The sequence below is a fragment of the Syngnathoides biaculeatus genome, chromosome 8 (genome assembly GCF_019802595.1).
Source record: "Syngnathoides biaculeatus isolate LvHL_M chromosome 8, ASM1980259v1, whole genome shotgun sequence".
Lineage (NCBI taxonomy): Eukaryota > Metazoa > Chordata > Actinopteri > Syngnathiformes > Syngnathidae > Syngnathoides > Syngnathoides biaculeatus.
The window spans coordinates 31,081,660-31,108,346 of record NC_084647.1 but is presented as its reverse complement, the minus strand read 5'-3'; the positions used below and the strand labels follow the sequence as shown (position 1 = coordinate 31,108,346).

The 26,687-nt window shown below is 41.0% G+C and overlaps 1 protein-coding gene across 7 annotated transcripts in view; it reads right to left on the bottom strand.

Annotated features, from left to right (window-relative positions):
- Positions 1 to 495: 495 nt before the first annotated feature.
- Positions 496 to 26,687, bottom strand: part of myo18ab (myosin XVIIIA b) — a 243,461-nt gene continuing 217,269 nt past the window's right edge. For 3 of the 7 annotated variants that reach the window (XM_061827956.1, XM_061827959.1, XM_061827958.1), the window contains 5 exons: positions 26,393 to 26,578; positions 26,112 to 26,251; positions 22,552 to 22,596; positions 16,758 to 16,883; positions 496 to 4,687 (listed from right to left, as the gene is read on the bottom strand). In XM_061827956.1, the coding sequence (XP_061683940.1) occupies positions 4,609 to 4,687; positions 16,758 to 16,883; positions 22,552 to 22,596; positions 26,112 to 26,251; positions 26,393 to 26,578 (576 nt within the window). In that variant the 3' untranslated portion in view covers positions 496 to 4,608. The remainder of the gene's footprint in view (positions 4,688 to 16,757; positions 16,884 to 22,551; positions 22,597 to 26,111; positions 26,252 to 26,392; positions 26,579 to 26,687) is intronic. The other 4 variants (XM_061827953.1, XM_061827954.1, XM_061827955.1 and 1 more) reach the window with 4 other exon arrangements.

Below are 26,687 nucleotides of genomic sequence, written 5' to 3'. Positions count from 1 at the left end.
GTTGCGTCAGGAAGGGCATCCGGCGTAAAAATTGTGCCAAACATATATGTGCGTTCATCTGAGATGACACGCTGTGGCGACCCCGAAAGGGACAAGTCGAAGGAAACTACACACAGCAGTGGTGGCTGTGTCGGAAATATGGATGAGAGAATCCTTGTTGATGAGGTCAGGTAGTAAAGGACTTTTGGTGAATGTGTGACTATGGTCCTTAGAGGATGCCACAAATTGTGTTTTATACGCATTTCATTGATTTAAATTGCTTCCCACCCTTGTTAAATCAAGAGTAGAATTATAATGGCATATATTTAGGGAACACAAAAATGTGGTGTTGTCCCCTAAAAGTCTTCCTGGGGAACATTTTGGTGAGTTTTTCTCAATCAGGGGGAATCATAAAGTATTACTAAAATAGGACTTTGGGTTTTATCTAGAGGCATCCTGAAAAAAAAGTCTGAAGACCACATTAAAGTCAAATTTGACTTAAGAAGGCTTAGTGAAATAACAATTACAAATTATTGTGAAGGCATTGTAAAACAATCACCATAATTTATTTACAATATATTAAACTGTTGTGCAAAATTTATAACAAAAGGTCAATTTGTTCAATAATGAAAATAAACAATTTTCAAAGCTAGCATGCATCGTGCACATGTACTGTATACATAAACAGTGTGTGCATTCAGGAAGAGTCTTGTGCTTGTTCTTGATGCAACCAAACATATGAATCGAGATCCATAGAGAACGCATAGAGAATAAGGACATCAGCTAGTGAAAACATTACTACTACAATCTTAACTCAGTTTTCTCAAGATGCTGTGTTTTTTTAAGCCCCAAATGCCATTTGATGTGTGTGTGGACTATGTTGCTGCACACATTCCTGCTGTATGACTAACAAGGAATTCAATTCATCAATGCAACATGCTTATACTTTCTGTTGCTTGCTGTTTAGAAAGACAGAAAGAAACTTGGAAAAAACATGACAGACAAGTCTCAAAAAAAACAAAAACAAAAAGTTTTTAAGTACATTTACATATTAAAGAAATGGAGCAATAGCATTGGTAAGGCACAACATTATTTCTCATTGTCTAAAAATTAATTATTTCTATGATCAATCCATTGAAACTGCCCAAATTAAATATTTTACTTGGAAATACTTTTGTCAATTTTCCCTATTCTGAAAATTTTTCCACTGAACAATTAACTAGTAACTTTTTGTTACTTTTTGTTCTTCTGAAACTTTTTTTTTACTGAATAATTAACTAAAAAGTGCTGACCTAAGAAACACTTAGTCATCTTACATCATGTAATTAGATGTCACCCTTATTCATCTACCTGACAAGGACAAAACAAACACCAAAGTTGTACCTTGTGCAATTTAATGGCACCAAATGGAAAATTCTTTTAAAAAATGAGAACCCAATTATCATTGACTGATAATTATTACTGTCTAGGTCGACACAGATTTACTCACTAATTCATCTCGTTTGGGTCATTTTGAAACTTCCATGGTCATGAGCAGAAATACGAAAGGCCTGAATGTCAAGTACGGCTATGAAGCACTTTCAACTTCCTTTATTATGACTGTCTCCATGCATGAATGAGATTGTCTGTACATACCTTTGCTTACATAAAGTCAAGCAGTGTAGGCACAGACAATCTATAGCACATACTGTACATACTCCCTACTTGCAATATTGCCCAGATTATTAGCCGATGTGTCATAAAACAGGGACAAGTGTCAACAGAAAATGTAATTTTTGTAATACAAGTACATGCTGGCTCACTTTAACAGCTCTGAGATTTTATCGTATGCTTCTACCTTGAAGCAAATGTCAAAACGCTGTCCATGGATAAGTAATGCTGTTTCAAAGAACTGCCAAGTCAAAACTCAAAGAAACATTAAGTATATGTACAGTGCCTTGTGAAAGTATTCAGCCCCCTTGAACTTTTCAACCGTTCGCCACATTTCAGGCTTCAAACATAATAAATTGTTTTGTCAAGAATCAACAACAGGTGGGACACAATGATGAAGTGGAACGAAATGTATTGGATAAATTATACTTTTTTTTTTTTAAACAAAAACTGAAAGTGGGGCGTGCAACATCATTCGGCCCATTTACTTTTAATGCCGCAAACTCACTCCAGAAGTTCAGTGAGGATTTCTGAATGATCCAATGTTGACTGATGATGAATAATAGAATTCACCTGTGTGTAATCAACTCTACGTATAAATGCACCTGCTCTGTGATAGTGTCAGCATTCTGTTTAAAGTGAAGAGAGCATCATGAAGACCAAGGAACACACCAGGCAGGTCTGAGATACTGTGGTGGAGAAGTTTAAAGCCGGATTTGGAAACAAAAAGATTTCCCAAGCTTTAAACAGCTCAAGGAGGACTGTGCAAGCAATCATATTGAAATGGAAGGAGAATAAGACCACTGCAAATCTACCAAGACCCTGCTGTCCCGCTAAACTTTCACCTTGAACAAGGAGCAGACTGATCAGAGATGCAGCCAAGAGGCCCATGATCATTCTGTATGAACTGCAGAGATCTAAAGCTGAGGTGGGTGAGCCTGTCCATAGGACAACAATCAGTTGTACACTGCACAAATCTGGCCATTCTGGAAGAGTGTCAGGAGGAAAGCCATTTCTCAAAGATATCCAGACAAAGTCTCGTTTAAAGTTTGCCACAACCAACTGGGAGACACACCAAACATGTAGAAGAAGGTGCTCTGGTCAGATGAAACCAAAATTTAACTTTTTGGCCACAATGCAAAACGATATGTTTGGCATAAAAGCAACACAGCTCATCACTCTGAACACACCATCCCCACTGTCAAACATGGTGGTGGCAGCCTCATGGTTTGGGCCTGCTTTTCTTTAGCACTGACAGGGAAGACAGTTCAAATTGATGGGAAAATGAATGGAGCCAAATACAGGACCATTCTGGAAGAAAACCTGTTGGAGTCTGCAAAAGACCTGAGACTTGGATGGAGATTTATCTTCCACAGAACAATGATCTAAAATATAAAGCCAAATCTAACATGGAATGGTGCACAAATAAATGTATCCAGGTGTTAGAATGACCAAGTGAAAGTCCAGACCTGAATCCAATCGAGAATCTGTGGGCAGAGCTGAGCACTGCTGTTCACATCCAACTACACTTAGCTCGAGCTTTTTGCAAGGAAGAATGGGCAAGAATTGCAGTCTCTCAATGTGCAAAACTGAGAGAGACATACCCTAAGTGACTTGCAGCTGTAAATGCAGCAAAAGGTGGCGCTACAAAGTATTAATGCAAGGGGGCCGAATAATATTGCACGCCCCACATCATTTCAGGTTTTTATTTGTTAAAAAAGTTTAAAATATCCAATAAATTTCGTTCCACTTCACGATTGTCTCCCACTTGTCGATTCTTGACCCAAAAAAAAAAATAATAATTTTTTGTTTGAAGCTTGAAATTTGCCAAAAGGTTGAAAAGTTCAAGGGGGCCAAATACTTTTACAAGGCACTGTATATGTCTATATGTACTGTACATGTATGACTGAAAGTTCACTTGGCATTGTTGCTACGCGGCAGAGAAAGGGCATTGGAGAAGATGGTGGCCATCTTTGTTACATTGAGTTTAAAATCAAGTTGTATTCCTTATTTTTGACTTTGACCTTTTGCCATGGGAAATGCAAACAGTTTGTGTTGGCTGACATCAGCTTTATACTTAATACCATCACATTGTGTGAGGATAATAAACCGTCAGGAGTATTTCAGTGTCAAATAAATTCCCATGGGTAAAAAACAAACAAACAAATATCAAATTGACAATAAAATTAATGATAATGCTAACACAGTTCTTCTACTCAAAAGAAACTCTGACAAGTATTTGATATAACTCTGTGAACAAAAATATCTTGCAAGTGCGCTTCTCACAAATAAAGAATGAATTCAACACGGGGTTCCTTTGATAGTTCATGATGCAATCGCTTTCATTTGTAAAAATTGGATTATTACCCAGCAAAGTGGGAAGATAAGACCGCCATATATGTGCAGCCTCTGAGATAGCACAGCTACACACATGCCACGTATAGAATGGCACTTGTACCACAAAAGACTGAAGAAGAAAAAGGAATAGTGACTCTTTCTAGGATTCATTATCAGTTGGCAACAACAGAACTCGCCGTGCTATGGCATAACATGTTACAACTGAACAATATACAAAGAATATACACTACAAAGATTAAGAAATGATATACACTATCATGGAAATCTAACTCTTTGGCTCAGTTACATCCAAAATAGGAGTTTCATGGCAATGCCAAGCATCCAGTCTGCTAATAACATAGCCACTGTGTGCGTAGTGAATTTAGCATGACAACAAACAAAGACGATTTAGTTCTTAAACTAATCAAATCTTAAAAGGATACACCGCATAGCATTAAATTTGTTGATGTTTTTCTGTTTTTAATAACCACAAATGAGGTCAACTTTGCATGCAAGACAGTAAATGGCTAAAGCTCTATTTGAGAAAGTGAGAGGTAACACAGCACAAACTAAGATCCCAGCTCTAAAACTTTGTCATCATTATTCAGTTGATTGCTGTATCTTTACCAAGAAAGAGTACAACTATCCCTGGGCGACGTCTTCTTTCTCATTTTCCTCCTCCTCGTCAGATCTGGTGCAGTACCATCTTCTGCCGGCAGGGCTGGAGGAGGTGAGATTTAGAGAAGTTGTTCATGAATGGAATATAACAAGAAGTGTGTAGTTTGATTTAAAATAAATAATTGTCAGAGGATTCTCAGTTTCCAAATTCATAGTGTATCCATGAGGCTAGAAAAATGGAACCCTGTCCCTCAGCCATTTTCCCCTAATTGTGAAGAAACAAGCCCCTCTTATCACTAGATATATGTAAATGGAGGTTTAACACCAGTGACTCATTTCCCATAGCCCTTTGTGTTGAAAGTAATCATGGCTATCACAGACAGTCAACATCTGTACCATGTACCTAATTATCTGAATGTGTGAAGCCTTAACGACTGTGTGAACAGAATGAATACAAGTGAATACAAATGTAGGCTCTACTGATGAGCCTAATAGATGGCAGTGTAACAAGGAAACCACCGTTTGCACATTCTCAGCCACTTAAGAAACTGAATCCTCTACCATATTGTAAAGCTCTGACAAGTGGGCACACCAAACAGACAAAAAACATGCGGTGCAGTGTTAGACCTGGGATGTATAATAATGGTTATGATAAGACTATACAGTCAAAGTATGAATAATTGATTTGTATATTCAAACTGGGAGTTACACTTTTGTCAGTTGTGCATTCAAATTCATTTGTAAGATGGTATAACTACATAGGGTAATTGACTCTCAGATTGTCAGAGAGAGTGAAAACAGTTGTCGGGTGAGATATCAAATCGCTTGACACATTAAACGCTGAGAAAAATGATTAAAAACTTGTACTTTAAGACAAATATTCAAACCGCATTCCCAAATAAGTGGTAAATTACTCAAAAGAAACTGCAAACATGCCATGTGAGGCCCCGTCAAATTAGATGCACAAAAGGCAATGCACTGCTTCATAAGTGCAGACGTTTGCATCACAAACATGCTGAAAATGATTATACTGACATCATGCGAGCACCTACTGCCTGCTTCAATCATTATCCGGCCGATACAAGTACTTCATCATCAAGCTGTCCACCTTCTTTCTCCTCTTCTTGTCGTTGTTTTTGTTGAGGGGTTGCCACTCACTTGGAGGACCATCCTCAACTTCCTCTTTTTGGTTGACACCTTTCTGAGATGAGGCTGTCTTCACACTGCTGGAGCTGCGGCAGGAAATGGTGGAGGCACCAGAGCTTGAGTCGGAATCAGAATCTGATGATGATTTTTCCCTCTTTCTGGACTTCTTAAACTTCTTGGACCTCTTCGTAGAGCTGGTCCTGTGATGATGATTGTCACTTGACCTTTCAGACTCTGAACTATGGCGTCGCTTCTTCTTCTTGCCTTTCCCTTTGCTCTTGCTGCAGCGACTACTATGGCTGCTGGCGCTGCGGGATAGTTTTATGGAGCCCATAGATGATGCAGAGTGTTGAAGACTACTGGCATGATGTGTTCCTGTGATAGTCTGGATACTCGTGTTATTGTCCGCATCATCTCTCGATGTTCCTTCCACACCCTCGGAGTCTTCCAAGCTCCTGCGCTTAAATTGAATTGGTTTGAAACTCAGTACTTCATTGATAGGTTTTTCCAGGTCTGGGTCAAGGTAGTCGCGATGGCTGACAGGTTTGACATCCGCATTGTCAGTGAAATCATTATCTCTATCTGTTCGAGCTTGTGGTGGCGGCATGGAAATACTGCGTCCAGTGGAAGAATGGCTATAAGATGACCTCTCAGTGAAGGCCACACGTCTGCTGTCATCCATATCAAGATCAAACTCACTGAGACGGCAGCTACGTGGAAGTGAGATATGGGAATCAGCTTGACTGACACTACCAGGACTTCGACCACCAGACCTTTTGCTTAAACAAGGGCTGGTGGGGTGACTACCATGCAGCAATCGTCTCACGGCACTTTCATTTAAGCGTGAAGTGCTTTGATGACGTCCAAGGGGGTTTGAGAAACCAAAGATGAGATTAGACTTTGCATCATCTTCTGGGCTTAACCTGAGGGAAATAGAGGCCTGCCTTGGAGGAATGAATAAGATGGTTGATTCTTTGTCAACATCACTCTGACAACTTTCCATGCTTTTTCTGGCACACCTGTTGGGATCTGAGTAGACTTGAGAGATAGCTGGTTCTTTGTCAGCCATGTCATCCACCGCCAGTGATTTCTTCCTGTGATCGGTGTTTTTGAAATTTGACCTTTGGAAAGACAGATCATCCACCATCTCAGCATTTTCCTTCGGGGCACTGGAAAGCTGGTCACCTTTAGAATCACAGTTGTAGTGTTTTCTGTAGCTGAGGGAGCTCATCGCAGATAAGGGTCGGCTTGTCTCTACGTTTTTGCACTCTTTATTTCCCTCTTTCCATTCCTTATCATCTAACCACTCATTCCTTTGTTTTTTATCTAAGTTTACAGCAAATCTTGAGAGACCACATTGGAATGTTCAGAGTACAATAGACAAAAGGAGAGAAATGACAGAAGTGAGTTTTTAGGTCATCTAGGTAAGTACACCAACAAAAAATAAAAATTATATTCATTATCCAAGCTGCTGATCTTGACAAGTGTCACGGTAGAGCCAGAGCCTATTCCAGCTAGCTTGGGGCGAAAGGCAGACTACACCCTGAACTGGTTACCAGTCAGTCACAGGACAGATCTCAACATCATCACTGAGCAGGAATTGATCCCACGCTGCCCGCACCAAGGTTAGGCGTGTGTACCACTACACCATAAGTGACTTTAAAAAATTGTATACATAAAATAATATAATCAGATAAGAGTGTAAAATGTTTGATGACTCTATTGTGATGATTCTATTTTCTATCCGTTGATTTTCCATTCCGCTTATTCTCACTCAAGTTGCAGGTCTGCTGGTGCCTGTCTCAGCTCCCTCTGAGTGAGAGGCCAGGTACATCCTGAACTGGTTGTCATGCACTTGCAATAGCTTTGTTTTCAGTTGTGTTTTTGTTCATGTGAGCAATGCTAGGCGGTGACATAGGCACTGCACCAGTCGCAAATTGTAATCAGCATCCCTTTTATAAGTGCTGTCATGACTGTGTGCAGGTGTCAGAATATTCATTTTACCTGTACGGTGCTGATATTTGCTGTCTGTGTATTTACCCATAGTTTTTTGTTTGTTTTCCATTCAACACTAAGTATATTCTGGTCATAGTGCGTGTTTACTGTCTATTCTACTCATACCCATTGTAGCCTTTATGGGAATCTCATCTTTTTACTATGCACAATCAACCAAACATCTGAGTTTGGTCAGTGATTTTTTTTCCCTTTCTAATTAATTACAATGACCTTTTGTCATGTTGCCTTGTGCTACGAGTATTAGTTTTTGATATTCTCATGTCGTCCTTGTCTTTTGCTTTGTATTGCACGATTTTGAGTGCTACTATTTTTAAATAAAACTTGTTCTTTGGATTTTGCATTCACGGCACTGTTACAGCAACTGAGTATCATGTATGATAACTGGAATAAATTGAGTTTTCTACCATCTTCTAATTTATTCAGATGTACAGTAGCTTTAGTAGAATACAGTCCTATGGGGGCACAAACCAGCTCAATCTGTAGGCCGGTCCCAAGCACAGATAAATGCAGAGCGTTGCGTCAGGAAGGGCATCCGGCGTAAAAACTGTGCCAAACAAATATGAGCGTTCGTCTAAAGAATCGCATACCGGATCGGTCGTGGCCCAGGTTAACTACGCCCAGCCCTGGCACTGGTAACCTGCAGGGTGTCAGTGGAAATTCAGCTACTGTGGGTCGAAGACAAAGAAGAGGAGGAAACCGGATTCATCGTCAAAAGAAAAAGAGGAATGCACAGAGCCTACAACTGAGTGTAGGGACTTTGAATGTTGGGACTATGACAGGAAAAGCTCAGGAGCTGGTTGACATGATGATTAGGAGAAAGGTTGATATTCTGTGCATCCAAGAGAGCAGGTGGAAAGGAAGTAAGGCTAGAAGTTTAGGAGCAGGGTTTAAATTATTCTACCACAGAGCAGATGGGAAGAGAAATGGAGTAGGGGTTATTTTAAAGGAAGAGCTGGCTAAGAATGTCTTGGAGGTGAAAAAAGTATCAGATCGAGTGATGAGACTAACATTTGAAATTGAGGGTGTTATGTATAATGTGGTTAGCGGCTATGCCCCACAGGTAGGATGTGACCTAGAGTTGAAAGAGAAATTCTGCAAGGAACTAGATGAAGTAGTTCTGAGCATCCCAGACAGCGAGAGTGTTGTAATTGGTGCAGATTGTAATGGACATATTGGTAAAGGAAACAGGGGCGATGAAGAAGTGATGGGTAAGTACGGCATCCAGGAAAGGAACTTTGAGGGACAGATGGTGCTGGACTTTGCAAAAAGGATGGAGATGGCTGTAGTGAACACTTATTTCCAGAAGAGGGAGGAACATATAGTGACCTCCAAGAGTGGAGGTAGAAGCACGCAGGTGGATTATATTTTCTGTAAACGATGTAATCTGAAGGAGGTTACTGACTGTAAAGTAGTGGTAGGGGAGAGTGTAGCTCGACAGCATAGGATGGTCGTGTGTAGGATGACTCTGGTGGTGGGTAGGAAGATTAAGAAGACAAAGGTAGAGCAGAGAACCATGTGGTGGAAGCTGAGAAAGGAAGAATGTTGTGCGTGCTTTCGGAAAGAGGTAGGACAGGCTCTCGATGGAAAGCAGAAGCTCCCGGAAGACTGGACAACGACAGCCAAGGTAATCAGAGCGACAGGCAGGAGAGTACTTGGTGTGTCTTTTGGTAGGAAAGGGGAGAAGGAGACTTTGTGGTGGAACCCCAAAATACAAGGAGTCATACAAGGAAAGAGATTAGCGAAGAAGAAGTGGGATACTGAGAGGACTGAGGAGAGGCGAAAGGAGTACATCGAAATGCGACGTAGGACAAAGGTAGAGGTGGCAAAGGCTAAACAAGAGGCATATGAAGACATGTACACCAGGTTGGACACAAAAGAAGGAGAAAAGGATCTCTACAGGTTGGCCAGACAGAGGGATAGAGATGGGAAGGATGTGCAGCAGGTAAGGGTGATTAAGGATAGAGATGGAAATGTGTTGACTGGTGCCGGTAGTGTGCTAAATAGATGGAAAGAATACTTTGAGAAGTTGATGAATGAAGAAAATGAGAGAGAAGGAAGAGTTGAAGAGGCAAGTGTGAAGGACCAGGAAGTGGCAATGATTACCAAGGGGGAAGTCAGAAAGGCACTACAAAGGATGAAAAATGGAAAGGCAGTTGGTCCTGATGACATACCAGTAGAGGTATGGAAGCAATTTGGAGAGACGGCTGTGGAGTTTTTGGCCAACAACAGAATACTAGCGGGCGAAAAGATCCCTGAAGAATGGAGGAAAAGTGTTCCCATTTTTAAGAACAAAGGGGATGTTCAGAGCTGTGGGAATTATAGAGGAATAAAGTTGATGAGCCACACAATGAAGTTATGGGAAAGAGTAGTGGAGGCAAGACTCAGGACAGAAGTAAGTATCTGCGAGCAACAGTATGGTTTCATGTCTAGAAAGAGTACCACAGATGCATTATTTGCCTTGAGGATGCTAGTGGAAAAGTACAGAGAAGGTCAGAAGGAGCTACATTGTGTCTTTGTGGATCGAGAGAAGGCATATGGCAGAGTACCAAGAGAGGAACTGTGGTACTGCATGCGTAAGTCTGGTGTGGCAGAGAAGTATGTTAAAATAGTACAGGACATGTATGAGGGCAGCAGAACAGTGCTGAGATCTGCCGTAGGTGCGTCAGAAGAATTTAAGGTGGAGGTGGGACTGCATCAGGGTTCCGCGCTGAGCACCTTCCTGTTTGTGGTAGTAATGGATTGGCTGACAGACGAGGTTAGACTGGATTCTCCTTGGACCATGATGTTCGCAGATGATATTGTGATCTGCAGTGAAAGCAGGGAGCATGCAGAGGAACAATTAGAAAGATGGAGACATGCACTGGAAAGGAGATGAATGAAGATTAGCTGAAGTAAAATAGAATATATGTGCGTGAATGAGAAAAGTGGAGGGGGAAGAGTGAGGCTCCAGGGAGATGAGATTGCGAGGGTGGACGACTTCAAATATTTGGGGTCAACAATCCAGAGCAATGGTGAGTGTGGTAAGGAAGTGAAGAAACGGGTTCAAGTAGGTTGGAACAGCTGGCGAAAGGTGTCTGGTGTGTTATGTGACAGAAGAGTCTCTGCTAGGATGAAGGGCAAAGTTTACAAAACATTGGTGAGGCCGGCCATGATGTACGGATTAGAGACGGTGGCACTGAAGAAACAACAGGAAGCAGAACTGGAGGTGGCAGAAATGAAGATGTTGAGGTTCTCGCTCGGAGTGACCAGGTTGGATAGAATTTGAAATGAGCTCATTAGAGGGACAGCCAAAGTTGGATGTTTTGGAGACAAGATTCGAGAGAGCAGACTTCGATGGTTTGGACTTGTTCAGAGGCGAGAGAGTGAGTATATTGGTAGAAGGATGCTGAGGATGGAGCTCCCAGGCAAAAGAGCGAGAGGAAGACCAAAGAGAAGGTTTATGGATGTGGTGAGGGAAGACATGAGGGCAGTTGGGGTTGGAGAGGAAGATGCAGGAGATAGGCTAAGATGGCAAAAGATGACACGCTGTGGTGACCCCTAACGGGACAAGCCGAAAGGAAAAGAAGAAGAAGAAGAAGACAGTAGGTTTAGTAGCATACATAAATAGCTTAGCTAAATAGTTTAGCTATTTATGTATGTTCATACTTGTTTATGTTTGTACTCTGCAAACAAATTTATAATTCAGACTACGGGTAGGCATACACAATGCAGGATGAGCCATCGAAAATGCATTGATCGAAAATAAAGTTCAAACATACATCTTTCACTCAAGATGCATGTATTGGAAAAATAGTCATTCATAAAAAACAATCAGAACTTTGGTGATAATAAATCAAACCATGAACCTGCTCATGAATTTATTGTCCTAAATAATGTAATGAACACCTCTTCTCGGGCTTACCCTTGTTTTCTCAAATGCTTGTAAAGTAGGATATATGCAAAATGTGACCATATATATATATATATATAATATATATATATATATATATATATATATATATAGGTTTATTCAGTGCTGCTGGTGGGTTGAAATGTGACATTCTCTGATCGTCCTATAGCTAATTTTTTATCCCTTTTGATGCTAATTTAATGAATCTTACAATTACAAATGCCTCTTTGCTCCTTATTCCTAACGATATATTTGAAAACCGTATGCGGTGTTTGCTCATTCTCATCTCTTCAGTTGTTTTTTTTTTTTTTTTCCTGAAAAGTGATTGACAACTATTATATGTTGTTTAAGTGTTTAGGAAGCTTCCATTTGACATCAACATTTTGAATACAGGGGAAACATGTTAAAAAGGACTAATAGAGACGGAGGGGGTTTCGTACAAGATAGCTGTCTAAGAAGTTACGAAGGAAAATTAAGGATATGAAAGGAAAAAAAATAGGCGTCGGATTCGCAGCTCCCAAATTCCATCCCAAATTTGTTTGTGTGCTGCGATAGACTTGCTCTACCATTGGCTCGCGCCACAGCATCTTCCTGGCATCCCATTGGCTAGGAAGAATTTCAATCTTTACCAATGATGCTTTTCATTTCCCTTGGACACTCAAATGTCACTGAATCGCGCTAGGGCTGTCACATGCTAGCATACATTGGTAAAGTACAACTTTTTTGTGAGTTTTTCATTTGTGTTTTTTGCAAGCTTATTAATCTTGATTCACTACAGGCCCAAAGAAACTTCAGTGGAATTAAGTTGGGTGCGTACATACGTTTGTACATATGTTTTCTGTTGGCTGTCAAAGTTTGCCTACTCTGTCCCCCACAATACCTTTTGCTTATCACTCATCCTTCTCTTCGCATAGTTGCCCAAAGGCAAAGGTAAATGAACATCATTTATTATGTTATGTATTGTTATGGATTATCTAGTGGCGACATGGTGGATCAGCTGGTAATGCCTCACAGTTCTGAGTTCAATACCGGCCCCGCCTGTGTGGAGTTTGCATGTTCTCCCTGTGCCTGCGTGGGTTTCTTCCGGGCACTCTGGTTTCCTCCCACATCCCAAAAACATACAACATTAATTGGATACTCTAAAATTGCCCCTAGGTGTGATTGTGAGTGCGGCTTTTTGTCTCTATGTGCCCTGCGATTGGCTGGCAAGGAGCTCAGTATGAAACCTGCCTCCTGCCCACTGACAGCTGGGATAGGCTCCAGCACTCCCCGCGACCCTTGTGAGGATAAGCGGTGAAGAAAATGGATAGATGGACATTATGTAGTTTGAATGCTTATTTTTGGGGATGGGGGGCTTGGAATAGATTAGGCTATTTAGATGTAAAAAACGCTTCTTTTTTTATGGCTTGTCTCGTTAGGGCTCGCCACAGCATCACCCTTTTCCATTATAAGCCCATCTTCTGCATCTTCCTCTCGAACACCAACTCCCCTCATGTCTTCCCTCACAACATCCATCAACCTTCTCTTTGGTTTTCCTCTCGCTCTTTTGCCTGGCAGCTCCATCCTCAGCACCCTTCTACGAATATACTCACTCTCTCAGCTCTGAACATGTCCAAACCATGGAAGTCTGCTCGCTCTCACCTTGTCTACAAAACATCCAACTTTGTCTGTCCCTGTAATGAGCTAATTTCTAATCGTATCCAACCTGTTCACACCAAGCGAGATCCTCAATCCTCAGTATCTTCATTTCTGCTACTTTATGGCCGGCCTCACCGCTATTTTATAAATTTTGCCCTTCATCCTGGCAGATACTCTTCTGTCACATAGAATACCAGGCACCTTCCGCCAGCCATCCTAACCTGTTTGGACCCGTTTGTGTCCTTACCAGACTCACCATCGCTCTGGATTGTTGACCGCAATTATTTGAAATTGTCGATCCTCACTATCTCTTCCTCCCTGGAGCCTCACTCTTCCCCCTCCACCCCTCCCATTCACGCACATATATTCTGTTTTACTTTGGCTAATCTTCATTCCTCTCCTTTCCAGTACATGCCTCAATCTTTCTAATTGTTCCTTCACCTGCTCCGTGCTTTCACTCCAGATCACAATGTCATCTGTGAACATCATGGTCCAAGGGGATTCCAGTCTAACCTCATCTGTCAGCCTATCCAGCAAACAGGAAGGGGCTCAGAGCTGATCATTGTTCTCCTGCCATCATATATGTCCTGTACTATTCTAACATATTTGTCTGCAACACCAGACTTACGCATGCAGTACCACAGTACCGATCTTAGTACTCAGTCATAGGCTTTCTCTCGATCCACAAAGACACAATGCAGCTCCTTTTGACCTTCAGTGTACTTTTCCACTTGCATCCTCAAGGCAAATAATACATCTGTGGTACTCTTTGTAGGCATGGAACCATACTATTGCTCGCAGATGCAAAAAACGCTTCTGGTTACGAAAAATTCACATAATGAGATGACTTCTGGAATTAATTAAGTAGAGGTACCACTGTATTGAAATTGTTTGGTAGTTTTACATTTTATCCTTCAACGTTGGTGTGCTTGGGCCATGGTGACAATGACATAAAGTACTCATCATAGGCAAGTCGCTTTCATGAGCCGCGCCCTTCTTAGTTCTAAATCTGTTGCGAAAGGTTCAGCTTGATAAACGGTTACTGTAGCAAAAATAGCATGTTCCAGACTATAGACCTGTGTTTGTATTCCTCACTACCAACATGCCAGTCTCTCATTGTGCAGCGTTCTATGCATGCGCTACATTCAACACAGCCACCATGTAGGCACAGGAGGCATGGCTTTTGGAACTGTATCTAGTAATATTGTGTATCCGTGACTCAGAAACATACAAGTCCCATTCTATGTTTGCGTTGCGCCAAAGTGCCAGTAAAATGCAGCCAATTATGAGATGCTATGTCAACAACATTTTAACTGACAAATGGAAACTATTTTTGGACACATTGCTCGGTTTCAATGGTGTGTTCTATCTGAGATCCATTATATTGGGGTCTAGCTTATCAAGGTTTCACTGAATAAACTAAAGCTTTAGAAATTTAACAAGTTTTTCACCAATCTTTTCTTATGACTACAACAACCATGGGTTGGGTGAGATGCGTCAGACAGACGTTTTATGTTGGTGTAGGAGAGCACTTTAGGCACATTGCCACACATGAGTCTGTAAAATATAATTCATTAACATACCTTATTAATGTTGCAAAGAAAATTAGCCTGTATGCTAGTCTCATGAATCTGATGGTGATTTTGCACCTCTGCACTTATTGTCCATTTATTAAGAAATGAGGTCCATTGTGTTTGAATGATTTTTATGCTGCTATTTTTAACAGTTTGATCATGTACTTGATGGTGGTTTGGCTGGGCAGCAGTTTAGTGCTGTAACCTATTATGTCCATTAAGTACGAAAGAAAATTGCAATGGCCAATTTAGCATTTTTGACAAGCTGCGTGCCTGGTATATAAATAACATACTGTAAACAGATCTGACTCTGCTGGCGCTGTATGTAGTGAGGAAAGTAAATATTTGAACACGCTGCGATTTTGCAAGTTCTCCCACTTTGAAATCATGGAGGGGGGCTGAAATATTCATTTTAGGTGCATGTCCACTGTGAGAAATATCTTTAAAAAAATATGGAAATCACAATGTATGATTTAAAAAAAACATTTGTATGTTACTGCTACAGATATCAACACCTGTGAAAATCTATGTGAACATTTGTTAACGTTTGTTTGCAATAACTAAGGTCAAACATTTCGTGTAATTTTTCACCAGATTTGCACACAGTGCAGCAGGGATATTGGCCCATCCCTCCACACAGATCTTCTCGAGATCACCCAGGTTTCTGGGCTGTTGCTGAGAAATATGGAGTTTGAGCTCCCTCCAACGATGTTCTATTAGTTTTGGTTCTGGAGACTGACTAGGGCACTCCAGAACCTTGATATGATTCTTCTGAGCCACTCCTTGATTATCCTGGCTATGTGCTTCGGTCACAGTCATGTTGGAAAACTCAGACACGACCCATCTTTAACACTCTAACTGAGGGAAGGAGGTTGTTCCCCAAAATCTTGCAATACATGGCCCCAGTCATCCTCTAACAAATACAATGCAGTCGTTCTGTTCCATGTGCAGAAAAACACCCAAAAAAACATGATGGTTCAATCCTTACACACGGAGTGGAATTAAGGCCAAAACTTTGTAGTTTTATATGAGCACATAACTTTCTCCCAAGAATCATCTGGATTATCCAAATGATCAGGGACAAACCTACGACAGGCCTGGATGTGTGCATGATTTAAGCAGGGGAAGCTTCCCTGTTATGCATGATTTTAAACCATGAGGTCTTAGTGTATTACCGAGAGTAACCTTGGAAACATTGACCAGCTCCTTGCATGTAGTTCTGGGGTGATTCCTCACCTTTCTTAGGATCATTAATACACCACGAGGTGAGATCCAGAAGTTTTGCTGATTGGCAGGTGTTCAAATAATTGTTTGCAGCAGTACAATTAAATACAAGTGAATTATTTAAAAAAAAAAACATACATTGTGAATTCTAGATTTTTTTTTTTTTTTGTACAGATGTCTCTCACAGTGGATATGTACCTACAATGAAAATTTCAGACCCCTCTATCATTTCAAAGCAGTAGAGCTTGCAGAATCGCAAGGTCTTCAAATACTTATTTTCCTCACTGTATGTGTGTGTGTATATATATATATATATATATATATATATATATATATATCCATCCATCCATCTTCTTTGCCACTTATCCTCACAAGGTTCACGGGGAGTGCTGGAGCCTATCCCAGCTGTCAATGGACAGGAAGCGGGGTACATCCTGAACTGGTTGCCAGCCAATCGCAGGGCACATGGAGACAAACAGCCACACTCACAATCACACCTAGGGGCAATTTAGTGTCCAATTAATGTTGCATGTTTTTGGGATGTGGGATGAAACCGGAGTGACCAAAGTAAACCCACGCAGGCACGAAGACAAAATGCAAACTCCACACAGGCGGACCGGGATTGAAAGTGTGCGGCTGTGAAAGATCTATATAACAGACAGTTATGCCACATGCTTGGTACTGACCTCGAGCTCTTAAAGATGCCGTCATCTGAAAAATTCTTAATAGATCCTTTGGTGCTATTGGACCACCAGGATTTCACCCCATCCACACGACCCTCCACGTCAGAGTTAGTGTGTGAATCCCCTCGACTAGTGGGGAGTCAGAGACAGGAACAAGTCAGGAAGGGCAAAGAAAAGAGTTGCAAAGAGAGTTGGAGAATGAGTTCAAAGATTGTTACTGCGTGCAGGAGAGTCAAAAGGGGTAGAAAACCGTTTAAGACCTACTTGAACAGTCACTGACAAAAGCCTGGTTTCCCAGTGTCAGTTTAGCATTCAAAGCATTGTTATTTCTGCAGGATAAAATAAACTTGCATTCAGCAAAAGAAGATGCCGTTCACACACAAGCCTAGGAGATGTTACATGGGCATAAACACTTCACTCCAGCTTTTCAGTTTTGAGTCACTCGGGGCTTTTCCGCCGCAGGAACATTTGCAGGATATTCCCTAGCTACCCTTTTCAGCTTGATCTGCTCGTGTACCATCCAAAAAACACTACCAAGTACAGAAGATTCCCTCAATATTTCCTTTCTCCTCCCAGATATCGTCTTCCAAGAGCGACGAGGAACTCTTTGGAAGGAAGCATGCTGAAGAACACTGATTGATTGACAGACCTCTGTAGGTGTTTAATTTTTCATTTACAGTGCCACCATTTTGCAGCATTACATGAGGTTTCAAGGCTTGAGAGGATTAAAATACATTGAAAAGCAAAATAAGCAATCAAGCGTGGCTGTGGCAATAGACCTTGCCACAGGTTCATGGTGAGATCATGGTGAGTTCTGCCGACTCAGTTTTGCTAAGGAGCTGAGGTCCGGCCCTGAGTCAGTGTATGCGTTTTCGTTGGTTGGGGCTGAGGGGTGTAAGGCCTCCAAACACCAATCTTTACGTTCGGACACTGAGCCGCACTTGGTAGACAAGGAGTAGGCTGGACAAACTCTGTTCTCGCTGAGCTTATCTTGTGGCCTGGTGATGAGCTGTGGTGTCGAACTCGGTGGCGAAGTCCACTGCCGGGAGGTCCACAGCAGCGAGATCTGCTACCACCCTTGCGACACAGTACACTGCTGGCTGACTCTTGTCTTGTTAAGCAACAGAAGTCAGAGCCTAAGTGAGTGTGTGCATCTTTGAACACCACCATGAGGTAAGCCGGTGGGGATACAGCCAAATCCAGTTGCAGGAGAAATAAAATAAGATTTTCTTTTTCCACAAATAGTATTTCAATTTACAGCCCCCCCCAGGCAAACACATCGAGAGATACCAAGTACTTCACACTACTGCATTTAAAACACGACTATGAGCGGTCTAGGAACTCATTTATATATTTAAAACAGCAAAATAGAAGCAATTACAGTTGAAGCCAGAAGTTTATATAAAAAAAATTACATTTTATTTTTTGTCTTACTGTTTGAAGTCAAATCAGACTAAACTTCTCCTGCCAGTCAGAATCACCAAAATTATTTAATTCTGTTAATTGCCACAATAATGAGAGAGAGAGAATTTCTTAGATAATTTTACATTATTTTTTAAAGGTCAAAAGTTTTACATACATTTCCTTAATTTTCTTAGATGGCATTTCAGTCTCAAGATACTGCGTGAGTCTGAAAGCTAACTCTTAGTGTTTTTCCTCACCTCACCTAGCTGCCTACGCTAATTATAGCATTGATCTTCTGACATATGAGTGTTTGTGTATCCTTGGGCGCTTTTTGGACTTTTTCTTGTACTAGTTCAACTTCACCACGTTTCTTGGATTGTGCCACGGTCGGGGGAACATGGGAAGTTTTGGTCAGCTCACAGGTCCTTAGCCCATTTTCTAAAATTGATCGCCAAATATAGCATTTATCCACCTAAATAGGAATGTTTGTGTAACTTTGAGCAATTTTTTGGACCGTTTCTTGTGCTCTTTGAACTTAACACTTTTTTTAATCACGTGACGGGACCCGGGAAGCCTCCGCTGACGAATGAGCCAACTAGCCAAGGTTGTTGCCATATTCAAGTATTTTCCGAAACCCACTTCATCATTATGTGAGAGCTTCACGCTAATTAACATAAGCCTAGTGTTAGAAACAAACTTATCCATCAAGATGGCTCCGTTTTCAACTGAGGACTATAATGGACTACTGAAGAGGGTGTTGTATTTATAAACAAAGATCCACCGTCTTGCAGTGTATGTGGATGTGAATGGACAGCACGAAATAAAACTACTCTACCGAGGTCTCAAACGGCTGATCAAAAGGTCAGAGGTGTGCTAAAAAAACAGCCACTTAGCTCAACAATGAGGACATATGTGAACTCCTCCAACAATTCTCTCTGGAATTCATTCTGAGTAAAGACCAAAGATATCTAAAAGGGAGGTCACAACAGCAGTGGATTACTGAAGAATCTGACTGGAGAGAAGTGGAGTCATGTCTCTGCAGAAAACAGCCCAGCAGACAATGCTACTAGTACAATAATAGCTAGTCTTTTGCCACAAACATATCGGTTGACAGGACCAACATTCTTGACACATGAACCATCAAAATGCCCAGTTGCAGTTGAACTAGATCATGAGCCAGAGATAAGACCAAAAGTCAATAGGTTCGTCAAAAGTCAGGATAGCACCTATCAACCCACAATGATTATCTCATTGTGGAAAAATCTCATGCGAGGTATGTCACAACTCATAACAGGAGCAAAAAACAAGTCCAGAGCTCCAGAAGAAAACACTAAAAGCCCTGAAACACAAGTGAAACTGGTTGTTGTCTCAACTGTTCCATAATACTCTTCAAGAAAGGTCATTTAAAAAAATTGCTGATAAGAGATCATATCTCAAAAATACCCCCTTGTGAACTTTGAACCCATCTCTTGACTCAGATGGAATATTAAGGGTGGGAGGTAGAATGTCACAAGCCTCCGTTCACTCGATTTGGTTCAGATGTTTTGGAGTCCTGCAGTGTAGTCACTTGTAAGCTCTGGGGTGGCGCAGCAGAAAACAAACGGTTTGTTCAATTCAGTGACTTGGGAACTTGTGCAGTTCACAATGAAGTTATTGAGTAAATCTCCCCCTCATGCTTCAATAATGCACTCAGAAGGTTTTTCGCCATTTGAGTGCCTTCCAAGTTTTCATGTCAGATCGCGGCACCAATTTTATCAAGGCACAAGTAGAGTTAAAGTTTAACACAGACGATTCTGAGATTCAAAATTAGTACCACATCAATGAAGGCTGCACATGGACATTGAACACTCCGCACTCATAATGCATGAATGGCTCTTGAGAAAGCATGATAGACAAGAGACGCTGCCCCGTTCTAGATGCAATGTTATTTCAGTCAGGTCCTACATGTCTCACAGATGAAGTTCTTGCAACTCTTATGAGAGAAATTATGGCAATTGTCAATACTCAACCAATGGATCTTCTGACGACTAATCCAGAGTCACCCACTGTGTTCACATCCTCTGATCTTCTAACGTAAAATGCAGGGTTTATGTCAGTTCCACAAGGGTCATTTGACATAAAGGATATGTACAAAAAGCAACTGCAACACATTCAAAGTCTTGGAGACAGATGCTGGAGGCAAGAACCTTCTCCTCGAGCAGTCACCTTATCATAGTGGAGTGGTTTGTGTGTCCCGATGATCCTAGGAGCTAAGTTAATTGGGGTTTCACAGCCCTGGTCGGGTCACAAATGGCAAACAGCTGTGGTCCAGGTGTGATGTGGTCCTGTTGGCCTCATCAAGCTGTGATCTCCAAAGCTCACTGGAGTGGCCCGCAGCCTAGTGTGAAGCGGCTGGGATGAGAATCAGCACCTCCAAATCTGAGACCATGGTCCTCAGTCAGAAAAGGGCATCATGCCCTCCCCGGGTTGGGGATGAGATCCTGCCCCAAGTGGAGGAGTTCACATATCTTGGGGTCTTGATCACGAGTGAGGGAAGAATGGAGCGGGTGATCCGCAGGCGGATTGGTGCAGCATCAGCAGTGATGCAGACTTTGTATTGGTTCATTGTGGTAAAGAGGGAGGCGAAGCTCTCAATTTACCAAACAAGCTACGTTCCTACCCCCACTTATGGTCATGAGCCATGGGTTGTGACCGAAAGAACAAGATCCTGCATACAAGTGGCCAAAATGAGTTTCCTCCGCACAGTGTCCGGGCTCTCCCTTAGAGATAGGCTGAGAAGCTCAGTCATCTGGGAGGGGCTCAGTGTTGAGCTGCTGCTCTCCACATTGAGAGGAGCCAGACGAGGTGGCTTGGGCATCTGATCTGGATGCCTCCCGGACACTTCCCTGGTGGGGTGTTCCGGGCACATCCCACCGGAAAGAGACCCAAGGGAAAACCCAGGACACGCTGGAGAGACAGTTTTGAGGACCAAGGTTCACATCCAATTTAGCCTGTGTGGGGGTTGCATGTTATTCCGGTGCCTGCATGGGATTTTTCCAGGTACTCCGGTTTCCTCCCATGTCCCAAAAACATGTATGGTAGATTGATTGAAGACTCTAAGTTGCCCGTTGGTGTGAATGTGAATATGAATAGTTGTTTCTTTATGTGTACTGTGATTGGCTGGCGATGTGTAAGCTCCACCACAACCGCTAACCAAGTGACTTTAAGTGGAACAGAAAATGAATGAATTATCTGAGGAGGGAGTGTGCTTCATGCTGGGAATACAATTTTCATTCATGCATCTCAGCATATTAGGGCATGCAATCAGCAATGGTGTAAACCGGGGTTATGGAAATCTCTGAGCACTGTAGATGATGCATTATGCCGAAGCCTTATCCATCAAAGGAAACCCTCTTTTGTATTATTTTGTCCCTTAATGTAATATGCTTCTCCTTTTGCTTCAATTGGTTGCTGTACATCTCTGGTGTCTACATCGTGACATTGTTTTTCCACCAAGCAGTACAGTTCGGTTCATTTCATCACAGTAAGGTTTGAACAGTAAACTAGTTTCATCATACTGTGCTGATACACCTCCCCTGTTTCCCAATGGTCAGCACTCAGTGCAATCACTGGCTTTTAAACTGCATTATGCAAATCTCCTTCCTTTGTGGCTTATTTCGAGTAGTTGTTTTTTTTTTTGTTTTTTGGCATTTTGTATCAATAATACGTAGCAGCAAGATATAATTTTCATTTTCTATTAAATGACAACTGCAAATCAAATTATTTCCCACCATTTCTGGGGGTGGTAAGGTCATTTTCGCTGAGGGCTATTATAAATGTGTGACCATATACAGTAAATCTATAATCACCTCATTGTCATTTCATAGACCTCGGTTTTTGTATGCCCTTGTTATCATGTGATTACTTTTTTTTGCCAAACCTTTGTCCCCAGGAGAGGCCTCCCCTGGCCTTAGGTTGAGGTGGAGCTCATCCCAGTGGACTTCGAGCGAAAGGTGGAGTATACCCTCAACTGGTGACCAGTCAATCTCAGGGCAATCACAAGGCTAGATAGAGCATTGTTTGTCTGTTCATACCTGTTCTTATTCAGAATGTCTCCTTTCTACAGCCTCCATCTACAGTTCATACAGTATCAACCTAAACTGAACTATACTCCATGGTGGAAATGTGACTTACAAGCACAGAATAAACATTTGAAATAGAAATGTCTGGATTATTACAACTCGAACAGCTCAGAAACAAAATGATTTGCAATTGAGGAACATTACAACTGATGTACCGTATAGTTTTGTTTGAAAAAGGTATCCTTCAAGCACAGCTTCTCTGTGTATAAAGACTCTTGAATGCTGCATCATTTCCAGTGGTGTAATACAAATTATAAGATCGAGTTCCTCACGCTCTGTTCTTTCTTTTCTGATACTTTGTCACCATGTCTTGTAAACTGTTTATGATGAAGGGTGGACAAAAAGAAGACAGAGCAACAAAACAGAAAAAGTCAAAATAAAAATATACAGTGTGAATGATGCTTAAAGTTCCATTTGGTGGTTCTTTGATGACGCCATTTTTTTCTTAACGACAAGTTACCTCAACTGAACACAGAGAGCTTTAAGGGGTATAGACTCAGCATATCACATGATCTGTTTTGTAAAGTGAAGCAATACCTTGGAGGGTTAATAAAATGTTATTTTTTACTCAATTTGCAGGCATTACAGAAGTACTCTTTGTTAGATATTTTTACTAACTACACGGAGGAAATGGAACGCGACTAATGTTCACATTGGTAAAAAATATCATCTATAGAGTCTACTCCAAGAAGTATTGTACAAGGTTTATTTCTTTGGTTTTTGCTTTATACTGAAGACTTGGATTTCGGATGAAATAATGATGAATAAGAAATGATGAGTGATGAAAATTAATGTGTTTTGGATCATAAGTAGATCCTTTTTTTCTCGATACTCGGCCTTTCCATCACTTTGGTAGAGGTTAATGTTGCTCTCATCAGTCCATACAACATTTTTGGAAAATTTTTGTGGCTTTATATGCCTCTGCAAAAAAACAAAATAAAACCTTCTGATTCTTTTTCTTGATGAATAATTGCATCTTTTGCTATGGCCTGTATATTCTCTCAAAGTCTTCTTCAACTAGTTGCTAGGGATTCCTTCACCCTTGCCCTGTGGAGGTTGCCAGTGATGTCAGTGACTGTTTTTGACGGAATGTTTCTGTCATCAACTGCTGTTGATACCCTTGGCTGACTTGTTTGACTTCTGTTACTCAGTACATTAGTTTCTTACATTTTCAGGACATTCCAATTGTTGTATTATCTATGTCTAATGTTTCTGCAACAGCCATGATCACTTTACTGCTCCTCTTTCAGTTTCACATTGGTTTGCTTTTCTCCCATCGACAGCTCTCTGTTCTTCATGTTTGTTTAACAGTAAATGCAGTTTTCACCGGTGTAACCCAAAGCAAAACACAGGCACTATCGCAGGGGTGGCCAACCCACAGCTCTTTGTCTCCTTTCATGTGGTTCTGGTGAAGGCACAAAAGCATATCGGAGTTTTGTTTATGTGTGTAAGCGTGCGCTTTGCTTGAGTTCATCGCGGTAGTTGCAAACGACCGTTGCTTGCGTTTATTACGGTATTTGCGTGCACGTTTTCCATGAGTTTATTACGGTTGATACAGGTATTGTGACAGCAAGCTCAGTGTGTGTACGCGTTGTGCGTCGCTGTGCGAGTGAGATGGGATTGTGCAGCGGGAGGGGGAGAAGAAAAAAAAAGCACGATGGAGACCGCAGAAGAGTAGTTTTACTATTCACGCCCAGCTCAGCTGTGCAATGAGAGAAAGGAAGATTTAACACCGAGCAATGCGACTTCGGCACGGGGAATATGTCTTCCCCTGTGTCTCCCTACTATGGTCACGTGACTGCAGCAAGAAAAGTTAGCACGGTATTTTTGCAAAAATGGCTTTCGCACAGAATGAAAATAGCTCAAAGTTTCCTAGTTGGATGGTAATTTTAGGATAAAATAATTTGTAACTTTCGCTCTCAAAATGCCAGGGAAAAATGCAGAGTTAAACAAAAATATGTGGATAAGAACAGAACATTTGTACCGGCGCTGAAAAGCTCATATTTTTTTGTTGAGCGTGATAGTAAGCCACTCTGCCCTTTGTGTCAGACGTCTATTGCATTTCACAGCTTCAAATCTTCACATCATCTCACTCCAAGCCAACATTGACTTGGAATTTCTAAAAGGGACTAAAGTTCGAAGTCACAAATTAGTTACTTTGAAAAATCACACAGAAAAGCGGATGTAGTTGATAAAAAAAAAAAAAAAGACTAACGCATCATATCAACTTGCTTGGAACATTGCGAGGGCCAGAAGGCCATACAATGAAGGGTAATTTATCAAAAAATTCTGCAGTCATGTTGCTGAAATGTTCTGTCCTGACAATAAAATTCTTAAATAAATGGTATCAGAACTTCAACTTTCCCGCCACACTGGTGAACATACACTATAAGATATTAGCATGGCTCCTGAGTCGTAGTTGCACTCAGACCTCCAAACGTGAGTATTTTAGTGTTGCATTCGATGAGGATTAAGAATTGTGTCATACAAGACAAATATTGGTTGAACTGGTAGTTTGTCTGTATGAGAGCGCACACAATTTCATTTTTTTAAATCACTGGTATGTGGTCTTGGTACTCTGTAGGAGTCGATTTTTCTTGCTATCATGTTGGTGTGAGACATTTACAATAAAACTAGCTGAGCAAAGCTATGTATGTGAGGAAAGAATGATGTTCATCTGTATGATATAGGTATTTGGCTCTTCGATGTGTATGATGTGGTTCTTTGCTGTTACACAGTAAAACATGTGGCTCTTCATCTCTGACTGGTTGGGCATCACTAATCTAATGTTTAAGCAATCAATCTAAAAGCCAACACGTGGGCAACTAGAAAAATCTATCAGTCACATGTCCCAATACCTTTGCTCACTTGGAAAGTGGGTGGGTTCAAACAAAAGAGTCTCACCTGAGTTGTTCAACATCTATATAAACAGTAAATAACATGAAATAAAAACTGTAATTATTAACTTTTATTTCATATTCATCTTTTTTTATCAGAAACCCAAATGTCTTCAGCATACAGCAAAAACAATGGAACCGGCCTTGTTGTTCCAAAACTTTTGCAGGCGACTAAGTACAATGCAAACGGCTTCACTATATTCATGTAGAATTGGAACATGGTTTGTATAATAACTATATGTACATGTCAGGGAAAATAAAGAATAGACAATGTGCTAATAAAGAAATTAGCAGGCCACTTATTCATTATAGAATGGGAGGAATAACAGTCCTGGCATATTATGGAGGAAAAACTGTTAAATTATGAAAACAGAATTCAGCAATCAGCATAATTCTTAATCAGTGATTACATTTTGTGACCACTTGATGAAGAAAACTGAATTCTGCAGGGTTTGAAAACTGTCTTGATTGATGACATCACAAATGTCTTCTTTTATTGTCCACTCAAAAATTATGACAGGTGAAAAAGACATATCTATTCCATTAAACTAAAATGTGCATTTTTGTAATAATAAAATGGGAACTAGATTATTGTAATCTATTCCTTCTCAGCATTCTGAGTCAGAGCAGACAACTTGCTGGTAAAAACAAGAAAAACAATAAACAACAAAACAAGGAGTGAATAATTCCAAATGTCAATCAATGATGACTGGTGCCTTTCAGATCAATAAGCTCTGGCAACTCATACAAAACTATGACCTTTTACTTATTGGTTGGTGTCTAAGGAATATCAACTAGCAAGTAACTATGGATAATGAATGATTGATTGGCAATATTTCTGTCATTTAAAAAACACTTTACTCTGCTCGCTTTCTACCCCCCGCCCCCTTTTTTTTGCAAATAACTGTGTTATGTACCCCAGGCTCAACTTTTACCTATTGATAAGCTCTTCATTGTCATCACTCTCCATCTCATCCTCAATGGCAGCCTGGAGGTCACCAATCCTTTTGAAGGCAAGTTTGAGGTCTGCCTGTAGGCTCTGATTTGCAGCCTCCAAGCTCTCAATGTCCATTTCCTGTTAATGATATAAGGCACTAAATGAATCTTTCAAAAGTATCTGATTACTTGGATTTGTAGTTGAACAGTATCATAAGTCTACATCACTTTTTACACATCTGATCAGAAGGTATCTCATTATCATCAATTGTGTCCTTACCAGCTCATGCTTTTTCCGGCTTGCTTCTCCTTCCTTTTTCACAAGTTCCGCCATCTCTTCTTTCATGTCGCGAATCTGTCTCTGGAATCGTTTGCTGTGTTCTTTCTCCCGGATCTCATTGCTGCTACATTGGTCGCGCTCCTCTGTCAGTTTTTCAAAATTTTCCTTGAGACGTGCTGCAAGGCTCTGTAGAAGGATTTCAGATTAGATTCTACAACACTGTCAAACATATATCCTAAACTCGCACAAAAGTAATAACTATACATAATCAGCAAAGCTCTGTAAAAGGATTTCA